The sequence below is a fragment of the Macaca thibetana genome, chromosome 10 (assembly GCF_024542745.1).
Source record: "Macaca thibetana thibetana isolate TM-01 chromosome 10, ASM2454274v1, whole genome shotgun sequence".
Taxonomy (NCBI): domain Eukaryota; kingdom Metazoa; phylum Chordata; class Mammalia; order Primates; family Cercopithecidae; genus Macaca; species Macaca thibetana.
In genome coordinates, this window is record NC_065587.1 from 87267157 (window position 1) to 87287186 (window position 20030).

At 42.9% G+C, this 20030-nt stretch overlaps 2 protein-coding genes across 7 annotated transcripts in view; both read left to right on the forward strand.

The window, feature by feature from the left end:
- SEC23B (SEC23 homolog B, COPII coat complex component) overlaps positions 1-14176 on the forward strand; it is a 48236-nt gene extending 34060 nt beyond the window's left edge. For all 4 annotated transcript variants that reach the window (XM_050745351.1, XM_050745352.1, XM_050745353.1 and 1 more), the window contains exons 17-20: positions 2493-2579; positions 5983-6138; positions 6513-6578; positions 13700-14176. In XM_050745351.1, the coding sequence (XP_050601308.1) occupies positions 2493-2579; positions 5983-6138; positions 6513-6578; positions 13700-13789 (399 nt within the window). In that variant the 3' untranslated portion in view covers positions 13790-14176. The remainder of the gene's footprint in view (positions 1-2492; positions 2580-5982; positions 6139-6512; positions 6579-13699) is intronic.
- Positions 1-20030, forward strand: part of DTD1 (D-aminoacyl-tRNA deacylase 1) — a 333903-nt gene that overhangs the window by 122407 nt on the left and 191466 nt on the right. The window lies entirely within an intron of this gene.

Genomic DNA, 20030 nt, shown 5'->3' on the forward strand with positions numbered 1-20030 from the left:
TCATATATTTTCAATCCAAGGTTGGTTGAATTTTCAGATGTGGAACCCACCGATATGGAGGGCCAACAGTATTCACAAAATGTATGTAACATAATAAAATAGAAAGTCCTTATGTAAAAATGTTACATTAAAAAAAGTCAAAATAGAAACTTTTTAAAATATTCCCTGCAAAAATAAAGAACTATATAGAAAAAAACCAAAATATCAATATTTGTTATACTTGGGTACACATTTTAAAATTTTCTTTATTGAGTACAACTTACTTTTATTATTGAAATAATTACTGGCTGGGCGCCGTGGCTCAAGCCTGTAATCCCAGCACTTTGGGAGGCTGAGACGGGTGGATCACGAGGTCAGGAGATCGAGACCATCCTGGCTAACACGGTGAAACCCCTTCTCTACTAAAAAAAAATACAAAGAAAACTAGCCGGGCGAAGTGGCGGGCACCTGTAGTCCCACCTACTCGGGAGGCTGAGGCAGGAGAATGATGTGAACCCGGGAGGCGGAGCTTGCAGTGAGCTGAGATCCGGCCACTGCACTCCAGCCTGGGAGACAGAGCAAGACTCCGTCTCAAAAAAAAAAAAAAAAAGAAAAAAGAAATAATTACTAAAATAGCAGGTGGATCACCTGACATCAGGAGTTTGAGACCAGCCTGGTCAGCATGGTGAAACCCCATCTCTACTAAAAATACAAAAATTAGCTGGGCATGGCACCAGTAATCCCAGCTACTCAGGAGGCTGAGGCTGGAGAATCGCCTGAACCCAGGAGGCAGAGGCTGCAATGAGTTGAGATTGCACCACTGCATTCCAGCCTGGGAACAGAGCAAGACTCCCTCTCAAAAAAAAAAATAATGATAATAATTACTGATATAAAAATTATATAATTATTTATATAATATATAAAATATTACTTATAAATAAATAATAAACATATATATTTTTTGAGACGGAATCTCACTCTGTCACCCAGGGTAGAGTACAGTGGTGCAATCTTGGCTCACGGCAACCTCCACCTCCCAGGTTCAGGTGATCATCCCACTTCAGCCTCCTGAATAGCTGGGTCCACAGGCACGTGCCACCATAGCCCAGCTAATTTCTTGTGTTTTTGGTAGAGACAGGGTTTTGCCATGTTGCCCAGACTGGTCTTGAACTCCTGGGCTCAAGTGATCTGCCTGCCTTGGCCTCCCGAAGTGCTAGGTTTACAGGCGTGAGCCACCACGCCCAGCCATAATATATATATATATATATATATTTTTTTTTTTTTTTTTTTTTTTTTTTTTTTTTTTTTTGAGACAGAGTCTCGCTCTGTCACCCAGGCTGGAGTGCAGTGGCCGGATCTCAGCTCACCGCAAGCTCCGCCTCCCAGGCTTACGCCATTCTCCTGCCTCAGCCTCCCGAGTAGCGGGGACTACAGGCGCCCGCCACCTCGCCCGGCTAAGTTTTTTTTGTTTTTTTTTTTTTTTTTTTTTTTTTTTTGAGACGGAGTCTCGCTCTGTCGCCCAGGCTGGAGTGCAGTGGCCGGATCTCAGCTCACTGCAAGCTCCGCCTCCCGGGTTCGGGCCATTCTCCTGTCTCAGCCTCCTGAGTAGCTGGGACTACAGGCGCCCGCCACCTCGCCCGGCTAGTTTTTTTTTTTTTGTATTTTTTAGTAGAGACGGGGTTTCACCGTGTTAGCCAGGATGGTCTCGATCTCCTGACCTAGTGATCCGCCCGTCTCGGCCTCCCAAAGTGCTGGGATTACAGGTATTTTTTAGTAGAGACGGGGTTTCACTGTGTTAGCCAGGATGGTCTCGATCTCCTGACCTTGTGATCCACCCGCCTCGGCCTCCCAAAGTGCTGGGATTACAGGCTTGAGCCACCGCGCCCGGCGCCATAATATATATTTTGTAGTAAACTTCAAAATTTGTGTTAAATGCTATTTTTCATATAGGCATCTGTATTCTGTCTCATCTACAGAGAGTGTCTCTAATTTCTAAAATACATACAAAACTGAGAATATTCAGAATTATTTTCCGTTCTAAGATCAAAAGATACTACTAAGCCTGGTCAACATAGCGTCAGACCCTGTCTTTACAAAAAATAAAAAATTAGTTGGACATGGTGGCATGCCTCAGCTACTCTAGAGGTTGAGGTGGGAGGGTCACTTGAGCCCAGGAGGTCGAAGCTGCAGTGAGCCAGGGTCACACATCACTTGACTCCAGCCTGGGCAACAGAGCAACACCCCGACTCTTAATTTTAAAAAAAAAGGTATTAATTTCCCTTCTCAGTTGATGAGGAATTATTTGGAGTCTCTTTTTCCTACAAAGTCGAGAATGAGTCAGGAGCAGAAAGTGGAAGTGTGTCAGGAAGAAAACGGGGGAGCCACTGTGCTGGGCACCATTTGTAAATAGCCTTTGCTATAGATACCAGGCATGGGGTCAGGGTTGGGTGGAAGTGGTGGCTGTGTGGGGAGCAGGGAAAACCAATGCCATCTTTCTCTTTCTTTTTCTTCAGCCAGTACTCTTGGATAGCAGCAGCATTCTAGCTGACAGAATTTTGCTGATGGATACTTTCTTTCAAATTGTCATTTATCTTGGTGAGGTAAGATGATATTTTTTGTTTTTAAATTGGGGAAAAGGCATACATGTTTATTTAATTGTGCACACAAGGAGAATTATTGTCCTTAACTGGTTTTTGTTTTCTTCTTATTTATTAATTTAGGTTTTTAATGACATTTGTAACAACAGTTTGGGCTTAGAAAGCGCAGTGGCTTTTATTCTAGTGAATAGAACCTTTTCTTATGTCTCTGGAGTATTTGTATATTTATTAATTTTAATAATATTTGCTGTAAATATGGGCCGGGCACAGTGGCTCATGCCTGTGATCCCAGCACTTTGGGAAGCTAAGGTGGACAGATCACTTGAGGTCAGGAGTTCAAAACCAGCCTGACCACAGGCAAAAACCCATCTCTACTAAAAATACAAAAGTTAGCCAGGTGTGGTGGCACACACCTGTAGTCCCAGCTACTTGGGGGGCTGAGGTGGGAGAATCACTTAAACCCGGGAGGTGAAGGTTGTAGTGAGCTGAGATCACGCCACTGCACTCCAGCCTGGTCAACAGAGTGAAACTCCGTCTCAAAAAATAATAAATAATAATATATGCCGTAAAAAAATCTCAGGCGGTTCATTTTTTATTTTTATTTATTTATTTATTTTGAGACGGAGTCTCGCTTTGTTGCCCAGGCTGGAGTTCGGTGGCACGGATCTCGGCTCACTGCAAGCTCCACCTCCCGGGTTCACACCATTCTCCTGCCTCAGCCTCCCAAGTAACTGGGACTACAGGCGGCCGCCACCACGCCCAGCTAATTTTATTGTATTTTTAGTAGAGACGGGGTTTCACCGTGTTAGCCAGGATGATCTCAATCTCCTGACCTCGTGATCCGCCCGCCTCAGCCTCCCAAAGTGCTGGGATCACAGGCGTGAGCCACTGCGCCTGGCCGGTTCTTTTAAATCACTGTAAATCATTACCTTCAAAGTTAGGCAAAACTAGTTTATTCTCCTCAGTAAATATTTCATACATACTACTGTTCTTTCAGAGTTAGCGTTTAGAGCTAAAGTTGTGCTTTGATGAAATAACATGGCCCAGGGAACTTCACACTATGTCTGTGGATCCCTAGGATGGCTGTGGATAGCTTTCAGTCCATTTCTTTCTCAGAAAGAAATTCTGAGACTCTGTGGGGTTTCTCAGTGGGGCTCATGCCCTGAGAAAGGGAATAGCTTCTCTGAATTATTTGCATCTTTATGGAAAAATCCTTTAATGGAGATGATGGTGATATTTATATTCAGTGATACTTTTTCTTCTATTGTATGTTCTCTACCTTCATAATATTGGCTATAGATTTGGTTTCCTAGTGGCCAACCATTAGAAATGATTTCCGATATCGTGAAAAGATATAAATTGTGTTTCAGGATTCCTGTAGTAACTTAGGAAGTATTCGTTTTCTAATACTCCTCAGTATTTTATAACTGCAAACTTTTTTCAGCATATTAACACCCATTCTGCTAGCCACTTGCACACAAGTGCTAGGCTGTCAGTAATAGTCCTAGACTGAGAGCCGGATGACCAGCTGCTCTTCCCACTGGGTCCTTTGGTATCGGTATAGTCGGCCCTCCGTATCCACAGGTTCCACCTCTGCAGATTCAGCCAATGGCAGGTTAAAAATAATTTTGAAATAATGATAAAAAATAATACAAATAAAATGTATAGCACAGGCCAGGTGTGGTAGCTCATGCCTGTAATTCCAGCACTTTGGGTGGCCGAGGCAGACGCATCATCTGAGGTCAGGAGTTCAAGACTAGCCTGGCCAACATAGCAAAACCCTGTCTCTACTAAAAATACAAAAATACAAGCGTGGTGGCAGACGCCTGTAATCCCAGCTGCTTGGGAGGCTGAGGCAGGAGAATCGCTTGAACTCGGGGAGTGAAGGTTTCAGTGAGCCGAGATTGCACCACTGCACTCCAGCCTGGACGACAGAGTGAGACTCTGTCTAAAAAAAAAAAAAAGAAAAAGAAAAAGAAAAGAAACACACAAGAACTATTTATATACTCTTTACATTGTAGTAGGTATTATAAGTAATCTAAAGATGATTTAAAGTATATGGGAAGATGTACGTCGGTTATATGCAAATACTATGCCATTTTGTATGAGGGACTTGAGGATCTATGGACTTTGGTATTGAGAGGAGTAGTCCTGGAACCAATCTCGTGGATATCGAGGGCCGACTGTACTGACGATGAAGCATTCTTTGCCCTAAGCTCACCCCTTATCGACATTTCTTCTGTAACCCCTGATGCTGTTCATTTACTTGTTTATTGGGCACCTTCTTGTGCAAGTGAGGGGTTCTAAGGATAAAGACAGTGACACTGCTGTCACCTTCCCAAAGCCCCGAGTGTGCTGAATGCAAGTGTTCTTAGGAACTCCTGGCCCCTGGTGAGCTTGTGGGCATTTCCCATAGGCCAACTGTCAATCACAGCATTTAGACCTGGAAAACGGTAACTGCCACTCTGAGAGGAAGCGAGCAGGCTACAGAAGGAAGCATCTGATGAGAATCCTCTGCCTGGAGCCATGTTAATGGCTCTGTTAAGACACATTGCACACTTGCTGTAGCCTCTTTCTCCATTTTTCCTGTCCATTGTCTTCTTGTTCCCCTAAATAACATGCAAAAGCACTTCACTTTATTTATAAAGGTATATGAATCAGTTAATGAATGTTTCTTGATTTCCTGTGTATACAACATATTTTCTAGAGCAGTTGCTGATGAGTATAAAAGAAGGAAGGGTGATAAAATGTGTAGCTTAGTCAGGGAGACAGATCATCTGCTTCCCACAGTTTAGCATATGGCTTCTCTTCACTGCCTGATCAACACTCATACTTTGACTTACAGCTCTTGTCTCCTTTGCCAAGGGTACCCCAATTCAGGGCCCAGGGGGAGCAGGGGATAGGGATGAGTCAATTGCACCCAAGTCTGTATGACTACTGCTTACTGGAGGAGGAGTGTAATATGTGTGCCATTAGGAAAGGAGATGGGGGAGTGGAGTCTGTGTGGGCAGCCAACAAAGCCCTTTCCTTACCAGATGTGTGGAGATGAGAGGCTAGACTGAGTGATAACAGTGGAAGTGGAAAAGGAGGGAGGCCGCCGCTCCTTGGGATGAGTAATCCACAGGCTTTATTAACTAGTTGATATAGAAGAGAGGAGGCATGAGTGATGTCTGACATTCCTGGGGGAATGTGCAGGCAGGGGTGTCCTGGATGCACCCATTTTGCTTACTCCTGCTTCTCCTCCTGCGGGTAGCTCTGCTTTGCTCTCCCTCTGAAGCTTGTCATTTTTGACATTAGACTTCTTCACTGGAAACAAGCTCTGGGTGGCGATGGTAGAATGTCAGTGTCAGTGAAGGCTGTTGTTACAGTTTCCACAATAGTTTTTGGTTGGTTTGTTTCTGTGTAGACCATAGCCCAATGGCGTAAAGCTGGCTACCAGGACATGCCCGAGTACGAAAACTTCAAGCACCTTCTGCAGGCACCACTGGATGATGCTCAAGAAATTCTGCAAGCACGCTTCCCGATGCCACGTTACATTAACACGGAGCATGGAGGCAGTCAGGTGAGTGAGCTGAGTTCTAGCTCCAGTGGTTTGTTTGTTTTATGATAGATTGTTATTGCTATACATCCAAACAGGATGGTTAATATTTTATGCGATGACATAAGTTGACACACAGGTAATCTTCCAAATATGACTTCTTTTTAAATGAGTGGTCAAAATACACTTATGTAAAGGGATTGCCAAGATAAAATACACATTTTATGTTTTAGGATCCTTAAATGGAGAGCCACTGGGCTTAAGCTAAAGAAATAGATTACTGTGCAGTAAAACAATTCTAATTTAACCAAAGAAATGTTGTAAAAAATTATCTTTTTTCTGTTACGTTAATATTAATGTCACTTTTTAATCTTTAAACCTTTTTGTTGTTGTTAAAGGCTCGATTCCTTTTGTCCAAAGTGAACCCATCTCAGACACACAATAACCTCTATGCTTGGGGCCAGGTAAGAAATTTTCAGGTATTTGGGGAGGATGCCAAGCTAGTTTTTTTTTTAAACTTGTTTTAAAATTCTACAAATTGGATCTCTTTTGGCCTGGAGACAGAATAACTGCATAACTTGGGTATTTTGCTGGGGAGTAGCAGGTAGCGAATCAACTTGAATAACATGGCTGGGCCAGAGCTTGAGGGGGCTCCCTGGGCGGGTCCCCTTCCACAATATACAGCATAACATACCAGGTTTAGGCCAGGGGACAGAGCACTGTACTGTGGCCTCCATGGGGGTCTCCTTCGTCACACAGCAGCGTGGCCCCTAGTCCTCTCTCTGCCAAGAACACAGGGCAACTTGTCACCATCGATTTTGCCGCCTCCTCACTTTCCAGCCTAATTCCTTCCCTTTTCCCCCCCCCCCCCCGCCCCCCACCAATTACTACTTTATCTAACTGTTCCCAGCATTTGTGTCTCTCTCAGATGAGTCTTTCCTTTCATTCTGTTTTCTTTTTTTTTTTTTTTTTTTTTTTTTTTTTTTTTTTGAGACGGAGTCTCGCTCTGTCGCCCAGGCTGGAGTGCAGTGGCGCGATCTCGGCTCACTGCAAGCCCCGCCTCCCGGGTTCACGCCATTCTCCTGCCTCAGCCTCCCGAGTAGCTGGGACTACAGGCGCCCACAACCGCGCCCGGCTAATTTTTTGTATTTTTAGTAGAGACGGGGTTTCACCGTGGTCTCGATCTCCTGACCTTGTGATCCGCCCGCCTCGGCCTCCCAAAGTGCTGGGATTACAGGCGTGAGCCACCGCGCCCGGCCTCATTCTGTTTTCTTATAACATTTTTAAAATTAAACTTTTTTTGAGATAATTGTAAATTTACATATAGTTATAAGAAATAATAGAGGGATCACCTGTATCTTTTACCCATTTTCCCTTAGTGTTAACATCTTGCAAAAACTATAATACAGTATCACAACCAGGATACTGAGATTGATAAGGTCAAGATGTGCGGCATTTCCATCACCACATTTATTATGCACTTTATTTCTATGAGTGTTACATTGTAACATATAATGAAATAATTGTACAACTCACCATAATGTAGAATCAGTGGGAGCCCTGAGCTTGTTTTCCTGCAGCTAGATGGTCCCAGCTGGGGGTGACGAGAGACAGTGACAGATCATCAGGCATTAGATTCTCATAAGGAGCACACAACCTAGATCCCTCACATGCGTTGTTCACAATAGGGTTTGCACTCGTATTAGAATCTAGTACTGCTACTGATCTGATGGGAGGTGGAGCTTAGGCGGTAATGCGAGTGATGGGGAGCAGCTGTACATACAAATGAAGTTTCACTCACCTGCTGCTTACCTGGTGTGTGGCCTGGTTCCTAACAGGCCATGGACCAGTACTGTCCGTGGCCTGCAGTTGGGGACCCCGATTTAAAGTATATGGGAGGGTATGCATAGGTTATATGCAAATACTACACCATTTTATATTAGGGACTTGAGCATTTGTGGATTTGGGGATCCACAGGAGGTCGCAGAACCATTCCCCCACAGATACTGAGGGATGGCTGTATATAGAAATACAATTGACTTTGGTATGTTTATCTTGTATTCCGTGACCTTCCTGAGTCACTTACAACTCTTAGGAGTTTTTTTGTAAATTTCTCGGAAATTTCTACTTAGACAATCATGTCATCTGCAAGCCAGGGACAGTTTTGTTTCTCCTTTTCAATCTGAATTACTTTTACTTTATTTTCTTGGCCTATTGCACTGATGGTTACTTCTAGCACTATATTGCATAAGAATGGCGAGACTGGACACCCTTGCCTAGTTCCCTGCTTTGGGGAAAAGTGTTTAGTCTTCCACCATTAAGTACAACAGGAGCTGTGGGCTTTTTGTAGCTCTTTTATCAAGTTGAGGAAGATCCCCACTACTGCCATTTTTCTGAGAGTTTTTAAATCATGAATAAGTTTTTACTGTTGTCATGTTTTTTACGTACCCATTGGTATAATCATGTGATTTTTTTTTTTTTTTTTTTTTTTTTTTTTTTTTTTTTTGAGAAGGCGTCTCGCTCCATTGCCCAGGCTGGAGTGAAGTGGCGGGATCTCGGCTCACTGCAACCTCTGCCTCCCAGGTTCAAGCAATTCTCCTGCCTTAGCCTCCCAAGTAGCTGGGACTACAGGCACCTGCCACCACACCCAGCTAATTCTTTTGTATTTTTAGTAGAGATGGGGTTTCACCATGTTAGCCAGGATGGTCTCAATCTCCTGATGTTGTGATTCACCAGCCTCAGCCTCCCAAAGTGCTGGGATTACAGGTGTGAGCCACCACACCTGGCCAATCATGTGATTTTTTTCATAAGCCTTTTAATATGGTGAATTGCGTTGATTCTTTGAATATTAAACCAGACTTCCATTCCTGGAATAAACCTCACTCCTAGTGTATAATTATTTGTATATATGGCTGAATTCTATTGGTTAATATTTTTTCGAGAATTTTTGCATCTATATTTATGAGGAATATTGGTCTGTGGTTTTCATTTTTTTCTCCTGTTTTTGTTTGGTTTGGTATCAGGATAATACTAGCTTCATAAAATGAATTGGGAAGTGTTTCCTTCTCTCCAATTTCTGGGGAAGATTGTGTAGAATTGGGGATTCTTCAAACATTTGATTGATTTTTCTATGAAGCCATCTGGGCCTAGAGATTTCTTTTTTGAGAGTTTTTAGATTACTAATTCAACTTCCTTAATAGTTATAGGGCTCTTCAAATTATTGATTTCATATTGGATGAGTTATGGCAGTTGTGTTTTTTGAGGAATTGTTCCATTTTGTTTACACTGTCAAACTTATGTGTATAAAGTTGCTTGTAGGATTCCTTGACTATCCTTTAGATGTCCGTAGAGTCTGCAGTGATACCCGTTTTATACCTGATATTGATAAATTTATGTCATCTCTGTTTTTTCTTTTCTTTGTCAGTCTTGCTAGAGTTTGGTAATTTTATTGATCTTCTCAAAGAATCAGCTCTTCATTTCATTGACTTTATTATCTTTTTATTTTCAATTTCATTGGTTGCTGCTCTAGTCATTATTATTTCCTCTCTCCTGTTTGCAATAGGTTTTTAAAAACTCTTCCGGCTGGGTGTGGTGGCTCACACCTGTAATCCCATAACTTTGGGAGGCGAAGGTAGGCAGATCATGAGGTCAGGAGTTCGAGACCAGCCTAGCCAACACAGTGAAACCCTGTCTCTACTGAAAATACAAAAATTAGCTGGCTTGCTGGCACGTGCCTGTAGTCCCAGCTACTCGGGTGGCCGAGGCAGGAGAATTGCCTGAACTCAGGAGGCGGAGGTTGCAGTAAGCCGAGATTGCGCCACTGCACTCCAGCCTGGGCGACAGAGCAAGACTCTGTCTTGAAAAACAAAATAAAAAAAAGAAGTGAATTTATTATAGACAGTGTATAGTTGGGTCATGGTTTTTAATGCAGTCTGCTGAGCTCTCTTACTTGGTATATTTAGACCATTTATCTATAAAATGTAATTAATGATATGTTAGGGCTTAAGTGTGCCATTTTATTTTTTGTTTTCTGCTTTTCTTTTCTCATTTCGTTTTGTATACTTTTTTCCTGCCTTCGTTGTGTGTACTTTTTTCCTGTCTTCCCATGAGTTATTTGAACATGTTTTAGGATTGCCTTGTGACTTGTTTGTAATGTTTTTGAGTGTATCTCCTTATTTAGCTTTTTTAAGTGGTTGCTCCTAAGTGCCCTAGGTTTTTTTTATTTTAATTAAGATGAGGTCTTGCTATGTTGCCTAGGCTGGTCCTAAATTCCTGAGGTCAAGCGATCCTCCCACCTCAGCCTCCAAAGTGCTGGGATTATAGGCATGAGCCACCACACCTGGTCAGACCCTAGGTATTACATCATATATGCGTAACTTACCACAGTCTACTGGTGTTTTTTATCAGTTCAAGTGAAGTCTAGAGACCTTATCTCCCTCTTCCATCACTTTCCTCTCCCCCATCAGTAATATAATTATGTTAAATATTTCCTCTGCATACATTTAGTATCACATCAGACAATGTTATAATTTTTGTTTCAAGCATCAAACGTAATTGATAAGTCTTAAAAAGGAAAACCTATTATATTTCTCTATATGGTTGCTTTTATGTTTTCTTTATTTTTAAAGATCTTTTGGCCATTCTTTTTTTCTTTTTTTTTTTTTGTTTGTTTTTTTGAGATGGAGTTTTGTACTTGTTGCCCAGGCTGGAGTGTAATGACGGGATCTCAGCTCACCGCAACCTCCGCCTCCAGGTTCAAGCAATTCTCCTGCCTCAGCCTCCCGAGTACCTGGGATTACAGGCATGCACCACCACACCTGGCTAATTTTGTATTTTTAGTAGAGACAGGGTTTCTCCTTGTTGATCAGGCTGGTCTCGAACTCCTGACCTCAGGTGATCCGCCTGCCTCAGCCTCCCAAAGTGCTGGGATTACAGGCGTGAGCCACCACGCCCAGCCTACTTTTAGCCATTCTTTTTAGCATAGGTCTGCTGGTGATAGATTTTTAGTTTTCTTTTATTTGAGAATGTCTTGATATCCCTTTCATTTCTGAAGAATATTTTCTCTGCGTATAGGATTCTAACAGCGCTTTTCTTTAAGCAGTTGAAAAATACTGTGCCGCTTCCTCTGGCCTTTATGGTTTCTTATGAAAAGTTCACCGTCCGTCTCAGTGTTTTCCCCTGTAGAGAAGGTGTCATTTTCCTCTGGCTGCTTCCAGTAGTCTTTTTCTGTTGTTAGTTTTCAGGGTGGATGGGCAGGGGCAGAGAAGAAAGTGTAATTATGACATGGCTTGGCATGGATTTCTGTGGGTTTATCCTATTTTGGTTTACTCAGCTTTTTGCTTCTGTAGGTTTGTATCTCTTGCCAAATAGGAAAGTTTTCGGTCATTATTTCTTTGAATGCCTTGTCACCCGCTCTCTTTTCTTTCTTTTTTGACATCCAGTGACATGAATGTTAGATCTGTTGCAGTACCCCAGGTACTACATTTCCATGTATTTTCTTTCTTTTGTTCATTTGGGTAACTTCTATTATTTTGTCTTCCAGTTTATTGATTCTTTTTTCTGTTCCCTTTCTGCATTGAACCTATGTGCTGAGCTTTTTGTTTGTCACTGTATTTTTCAGTTACAAACTTTCCTTTTGGTTCTCCATGTCTTCCACTTCTTTCCTGGGACCTTGTTGTTTCTTTGCTGAGGCTTCCTATTCTTTCATTTGTTTCAAGTGTGTTTGTAATTGCTCATGAAGCATTTTTATCACGGCTATTTTAAAATCTTTGTCAGGTGATTTTAACATTGTTGTCAACTCAGTGTTAACACCTGTCAATTGTCTTTTTAAATTCATTTGGAGGTCTTGGTAATCACTTTGTATAAGTGATTTTTTTAATTGAAACTTGGACACTTGAGTGTTTGTATGAGACCCTGGATCTTATTTAAACCTGCTACTTTTCACTGATTTTTTCTTACACTGCTCTGACAGGGAAGGTGGTGGTGGGGGTGTGGGGGGTGCTGGTGGGCTCCATTACTGCCAGGTGGAGGTGGAGAAGTCCAGGTTTTCCACTGGCCTCTGTTGACACCTGGGGGCGCCTAGTGATATCTTGTTACTGCTTAGTGGGAATGGGAGTTCCAGCTCCCCCGTAGCCTCCAATGACACCGCTGTGGAGATGGCCTTGTTACACTTGGGTGATGGTGAAAGTCCTGACCCTCCACCAGGCCTCTGATGCCACCCCAGTAGGCAGGGGGAGGGGCATATATTTTTGCCAGGTTGGGGTGGAAGTCCAGGCTCCCCACATGACCTCTACTGACACCACAGGGGTAGGACAATTTCTTATTTGGCCATTGGGGATGAACTTCCTGGTTCCATACTTAGCCTTCTCTGCCACCATCTTGGTGGGGGTGTTGGGGTGCCTTGGTACTGCCTTGTGAGGGTAGAAATTTTGGCTGCCCACCTAGCCTTTGCTGGTTCAGGGGGGTCAGGGCCACAGTTTTTCCTCTCATTTTTGCCCGGAGTACAGGGGTTATTATCTAAGATTGTTCTGTCTTGCTAGGCTGCTTTAGTCCTTTGGCTAGAGAAAGTGGGTGCTTTTTGTTGTTTTTTGTTTTGTTTTGTTTTGTTTTGTTTTGAGTCTGCACTCAGTGACAATTTGCCAGCTTCCTCAGCTCCAAACTCGGAGTGTATGAGGCATAAGAAAGCCCGGAGACTCGCTGCCGTGTTGTTGCTTGCGTCCCGAGGTCTTCAGTGTGTCTTCTGTCTTCTCTCCACCTTTAAACGTCTTCTTAGGCTTGGTTTATATAAGATGCCCAAGGTTTTCAGTTGTACTTAGTGGGAGGAATAGAGAAAAGTATATCTTCTACTCCTTCTTCCTCGAAATCCTCTGAAAACATTTTGATCATGCTTACACTTTTCTAATTAGAACAGTACGGTTTCATTTTAGAAAATGAATATGTTTTAAAAAATAAGAAAATTTAAATTACCTAGAATCATTTTCTAAAGAGTTAACTATTTCCAGCTTTTTTCTACATAATATAAAGTGTATTATTGTGTGTGTGTGTATATATATATATATTTTTAAGTGTCTTTACAAAATTGGAATCTTACTACAAGTTGAGGTTTCTATTCAATTTTTTCCCATAACATTAATAAAATTATAAGCTTTTTCTGATATTTGAAGTATCCATCTGTTCAGTGCAGATACCGGTTCACTTGTTCATGGGTACACCATTATCTAGCTTCTGTGGTAAGCAGAGCATTTAAGAGGAAGGGCAGGCATGTGGGCTCCGTGAGCTCACATTGGTGGGGAGCTAGACCCTGGGTACTTCATCAGGACTGTGGAGAAGAGGGTAAAGTAGAAGTCCTGATGCTCAAAACTAGCAGGTGGTGGCGGCCTATCTCGGCATACTAGGAAAGGATTTTGCAAGGAAACTGTGCTTTAGTCAAAAGAAGTGGTTAGTGAGGCAGAGGATGGGGTGATGGGAGTACTCATAGCAGAGGGGACAACACCTGTGAATACTCTGAGGGAAGGTGCTTGACAGCTCATGAATTCTAACCAGCTTCTAAGATATCTGCCAACTAATCTTTATCATTACATTTCAGGAAACTGGAGCACCCATCCTAACTGATGATGTTAGCCTGCAGGTGTTCATGGACCATTTGAAGAAGCTGGCTGTCTCCAGTGCCTGCTAAGCTGAGGATGCAACCAGGAAATTGAAGAGAACGGTGTCAGATCGTGTTCAAAATGTCTAGAAAGGCTTAATAACATTCCTGTTACTTTTCTAGCAGATTTTAACAAATAATCAAGGAAATTTTGTATGTAACTCTTTAGATTATAATTTATTTGTATTCCTGTCTTTGTCCTTTTTCTTGCACTATAAAATTATAAGGTCATAAATGTTTTGGTACTTGTAGATGTTTATGTGCTTTTTGTATCCTAACTTTTAGAATCTAAATAAAATCAGAGGTAGTGTATTTTGGCAACTTGTTTAGGTGAGAATCTTAATGATCATAAAGGAAATAAATCTAGATGCAGAAAGTACTGGCTAAAATATTGCTAATACAAATGTGATTTCCTGAGGTGTCTGTGTGAGTGTGTATGTGTTTTAAGTGACTTCCTTAAGAGGTGTTTCCTGAACTTAATCCTCATAATTAAAGTAATACATATGCAGGAAAAAAATGAAACAAATACCTTATCCTAAAGAGCTTATAACAAATAAGTTACCTCCACTCTATAAACTCAGACCTACTTTTTGAAGATAACTGCTTTTAACCTCTCCTTACAAGATTTTTGTTGTTGATGTATTTAATTTTAGCCCATATCTCAATTCCCATTTTCAAAGAATCAAGATATTAAGACCTTTCTCTCTACTCTCCAGCTATACCTTTGGTCGTTTTTGTATTTTTATTTTTATATATATTATTTATTTTTATATTATCGAGATTGGTAAAATTTATATTCTGGGTCAGGTACAGTGGCTCACACCTGTAATCCCAATGTTTTAGGAGGCCAACGCAGGAGACTTACTTGAGGCCAAGAGTTTGAGACCAGCCTGGGCAACATAGCAAGACTGTCTCTACAAAAAATTTTAAAAGTTACTGGGCCATGGTGGTGTGTAACTGTAGTCCTAGCTACTTGGGAGGCTAAGGCAGGAGGATCGCTTGAGCCCAGGAGTTCAAGGTTGCAGTGAGCTCTGATTATGCCACTGCACTCCAGCCTGGGTGGGAGAGCAAGACCCTGTTTCAGAAAAAAAAGAAATTATATTCTGGCCTATTATCATATCTTTTGTCACTAAGTTGATTGTGAAAGCTGAAAGCTCCTAAGAAGCATTTACACAGTCATGATGATGTAAATATTGTTCAAGTCCAAGCCAGGTAGGATGCCATTTTTCTCTAGGGTGCTAGTGTCCCAGTCAGTCCCTACGCCACTTGGAGGAAAACATTCCGAAGGACAGAATCAGAGTTACTTTCTTACATTCCATCGTGCCATATGTTGGCTTGCTCCCTATTTGGATTATGATTTCTTAGATTTGCTGTGGTTTTCCTCAGAATTTCTAAATTTTGTTTTGCTTTTTGAGAGAAGAAATATTTTGTTCTCTATTTACTAAGAAACTCTAGCTTATTCTACTGAATGAAGTCCATTTTTTTCTTCTTTGGAGGCCACTGATGTCTGCTTTTAACAGGGGCCAATCACTTTGATCTGCTGTACAACCGTCATCCAGGAATTTCTTCTGTTTGGAATCTTGGGTTAGTTCCACTCTTCCCTTTATTCCATAAGGCATTTTGCAATCTCAGATGACTTTTACTAAAAGGAGTACTTGGGGAGAATTCACTGGATCTCAGCATATCTGCAAATCTATTCTGTCTTCATACTTTACAGCTTTGCCAGACAATATGGTTTGGATATTTGTCCCCTCCAAGTCTGTCATTGAAATGTAATCCCCAGGATTGGAGGTGGGGCCTGGTGGGAGGAGTTTGGGTCATACCAGTGGATCCTTCATGAATGGCTTGGTGCCATCCTCACAGAAATGAGAGAGTTCTTGTCCTGAGTTCAAATGAGGTATGATTGTTTAAAAGTGTGTTGGCTGGGCATGGTGGCTCATGCCTGTAATCCTAGCACTTAGGGAGGCCAAGGTGGGCGGATTACCTGAGGTCAGGAGATCGAGACCAGCCTGGCCAACATGGTGAAACCCTGTCTCTACTAAAAATACAAAAATTAGCTGGGCGTGGTGGCGGGCGCCTATAATCCCAGCTACTCAGGAGGCCAACGCATGAGAATGGCTTGAACCCAGGAGGCAGAGGTTGCAATGAGCCAAGATCATGCTACTGCACTCCCTGGGGGACAAAGACTTTCTCAAATTTAAAAAGTGTTACCTCCCCCACCTCTTCCTCTCGTTCTTGCCATGTGATACATTGGGCTACCTCTTCGCCTTTTGCCCTGATTGTAAGCTTCCTGAGGGCTTCACCAGAAGCAGATGCAGGCACCATGCTTCCTGTACAGCCTACAGAACCATGAGCCATAAACATAAACCGTAAACCTCTTTAAAATAAATTACCCAGTCTCGGGTGTTCTGTTACAGAGATGCAAAAACAGACTAACCCACTGGCTCTAAAAGTATAGGCCCAAGATAATCTCAGATCTTTGGAGCCATTCTTTCATTAATTCAACAAATAACTATCCAGTACTTGTTGTCCATGGAGTAGTCTTCTAGGCATTGGGAATATTGCCAATAAAACAAAAATTCCTGTTTTAATAGAGCTTATGCATTAGTTAGGGAAGACCAACAGTAACAATGTGAGAAGTAAATGATATGGCTGGGCGCGGCGGCGTGCAGACCAGCCTGGCCAACATGGTGAAACCCTTTATTAAAAATACAAAAATTAGCCGGGCGCGGTGGTGCACACCTGTAATCCCAGCTACTTGGGAGGCTGAGGCAGGGACAGTTGTTTGAACCCAGGAGGTGGAGGTTGCAGTAAGATTGTGCCACTGCACTCCAGCCTGGGCAACAGAACGAGACTCCGTCTCTGTGGGGAAAGGAAAAGAAAGATCAGACTTACTGTGTCTATATAGAAAGTAGACATAAGAGACTCCATTTTGTTCTGTATTTGAGATGCTGTTAATCTGTGACCCTACCCCCAACCTTGTCCTTGCAAGAGACATGTGCTGTGGTGACTCAAGGTTTAACGGATTTTGGGCTGTGCAGGGTGTGCTTTGTTAAACAAGTGCCTGAAAGCAGCTTGCTGGTTAAAAGTCATCACCATTCTCTTAATCTCAAGTACCCAGGGACACATACACTGCCAAAGGTCGCAGGGACTTCTGCCTAGGAAAGCTAGGTATTGTCCAAGGTTTCTCCCCATGTGATAGTCTGAAATATGGCCTCGTGGGAAGGGAAAGACCTGATCGTCCCCCAGCCTGACACCCATGAAGGGTCTGTGCTAAGGAGGACTAGTGTAAGAGGAAAGAAGGCCTCTTGGCAGTTGAGATAGAGAAAAGCATCTGTCTCCTGCCTGTCCCTGGGCAATGGAACATCTCGGTGTAAAATCCCATTGTGTGTTCTGTTTACAATGCTGCTCTTTATGCACTAAAAAGGTTTATGGAGATGTTTGCATATGCATATCAAGGCACAGCACTTTTCCTTAAACTTATGTCACAGAGATCTTTATTCATATGTCTTACTGCTGACCTTCTCCCTATGATGATCCTATTATCCTGCCACTTCCGTTTTTCTAAGATGATAAAGATAATGATCAATAAATACTGAGGGAACTCAGAGACCAGTGCTGGCCTGGGTCCCTCTGTATGCTGAGTGCTGGTCCCCTGGGCCCACTTTTTCTTTCTCTATACTTTGTCTCTGTGTCTCATTTCTTTTCTCAAGTCTCTCGTTCCACCTAACGAGAAACGCCCACAGGTGTGGAGGGGCAGGCCACCCCTTCACCTCTCAAAAAAACCAAAACAAACAAACAAAAAAATGAAGTAAATGATACATTAGAAGGTAATGAGTGCTATGTAGAAAATGAAGCTGGAAGCTCCTATTAATTGGATGTTGGACCAGCTGGATTTATTCCGATATTCTATCTTTTGAGTTTCCTATCTTAAAATGTTGAACATTGGCCAGGCATGGTGGCTCACGCCTGTAATCCTAGCACTTTGGGAGGCCAAGGCGGGCGGATCACTTGAGGTCAGGAGTTCAAAACCAGCCTGGCCAACATGGTGAAACCCCATCTCTACTGAAAATATAGAAAAATTAGCCATGAGTGGTGATGGGCACCTGTAATCCCAGCTACTTGGGAGGCTGAGGCAGGAGAATCGCTTGGACCTGGGAGGTGGAGGTTGCAGTGAGCACACCACTGTACTCCAGACTGGGCGACAGAGGGAGACTCCATTTCAAAAAAAAAAAAAAAAAAAAAAAAAAGTTGAACATTTACATTTTAAATTCCAAGAGCTTTTATTTTCTGTGCTTTTTCCAAGAATATTTTTAGTTTTGGATGTCATTTTTAACACATCATATAGAAGAATACATAAAGCTGTCTGTACAGATTAAGGCCAAAACATCCTTCTTCAGCTTTTCTGTTTCAAATTAACAGAAAAAAGAGTGTATGATAGACCCAGCTAACTCTGGGGTGCTCTCAAGTGTCAGTGAGTTAAGGAACTGAGGGAACAGCATGATATGACATGGCCATGCAGGTCCCACCTTGGGGTACCAGTGACTTTTTCCACAGAATGTAGGGGGTGGTGGGGTGATAGTGCTGTGTGGAAAACACCCATCGTGAGAAGGGGTCACTGAGCCCAGTATGCCCAGTAAGGACTCTGAACTCCATCTTTTTATTAATTGTTAATTTTTGTGGGTATTGAACTCCATCTTGAAGGTAAGGCAAGCCTCTGACTTATCTTAGGCAGAGGGTGAAATGATAATTTAAGGTTTGAAACACACTCCAGAGGGGGAAGGATGAGAGGAGACTAATCCAGGTGAGAAATGAGGCCTAAACAGAGACGGTATTTAGACAGAGGTGACAGATAGGATGTCAGGTGAGATGATTCCAAGTTTCTGGCTTGGGAAATTTCTCAATCACTCTCTGAATTAGGGAAGAGAAAGGGAAGGTTTGTTTCCTGTGGGAGTGGCACTGATAAATTCAATTCTGAACATTTTTTTTTTAGCTTCAGGAGCTTGTGGAATATGCAGCCGAGGATGCATAGCAGGTTGGCAGTAACATGAATTTGCTTTCAGAGAATCTGGAGTAGATTTGAGAGTTATTTATTTATTTATTTATTTTTTGAGACAGAGTCTCGCTCTGTCGCCCAGGCTGGAGTGCAGTGGCGCGATCTCGGCTCACTGCAAGCTCTGCCTCCCGGGTTTATGCCAATCTCCTGCCTCAGCCTCCCGAGTAGCTGGGACTACAGGCGCCCGCCACCTCGCCCGGCTAGTTTTTTTTTTTTTTTTTGTATATTTAGTAGAGACGGGGTTTCACCGTGTTAGCCAGGATGGTCTCGATCTCCTGACCTCGTGATCCGCCCGCCTCGGCCTCCCAAAGTGCTGGGATTACAGGCTTGAGCCACCGCGCCCGGCCGATTTGAGAGTTATTAACAAATAAAATAGGTATCATGAGTAAGGCTGATGAGAAGGATGAGAAGAGACGCAAGCTTGAAACAATACCAATTTTTCTGTTTTGTCTACAATTATTGAGCTATAGTTCACATATAGTAAACTGCACCGATTTAAAGCATACAATTGGATAAATCTTGACAAACCACCAAACTAATCAACATAGAGAACATTGCCATCACCTCTCCAAGTCTCTTCAGACCCCTTTTAGTCCTTCTCTTTCTCCACACCCTTACTTCAGACAACTACTGATCAGCTTTCTCCCATTATAGTTTGCTCCGGAATAGCTGGGATTACTGGCGCCCACCAACACGCCCGGCTAATGTTGGTATTTTTAGTGGAGACGAGGTTTCACCATGTTGGCCAGGTTGGTCTCGAACTCCTGACTTCAGGTGATCCACCCACCTCGGCCTCCCAAAGTGCTGGGATTACAGGCGTGAGCCACTGCACCCAGCCTGTAGTTCCTTTTTATCGCCAAGTGGTATCCCACGTTTTGTTTAGCCATTAACTCGATGGATATTGGGGTGGTTTCCATTTTTTCCTATTAAGAATAAAACTATGAGGCCGGGCGCTGTGGCTCACGCCTGTAATCCCAGCACTTTGGGAGGCCAACGCGGGTGGATCACGAGGTCAGGAGATCCAGACCGTCCTGGCTAACACGGTGAAACCCCGTCTCTACTAAAAATGCAAAAAATTAGCCGGTCGTGGTGGCAGGCGCCTGTAGTCCCAGTTACTTGGGAGGCTGAGGCAGGAGAATGGCGTGAACCCGGGAGGCAGAGCTTGCAGTGAGCCGAGATCACGCCACTGCACTCCAGCCTGGGCGACTGAGCGAG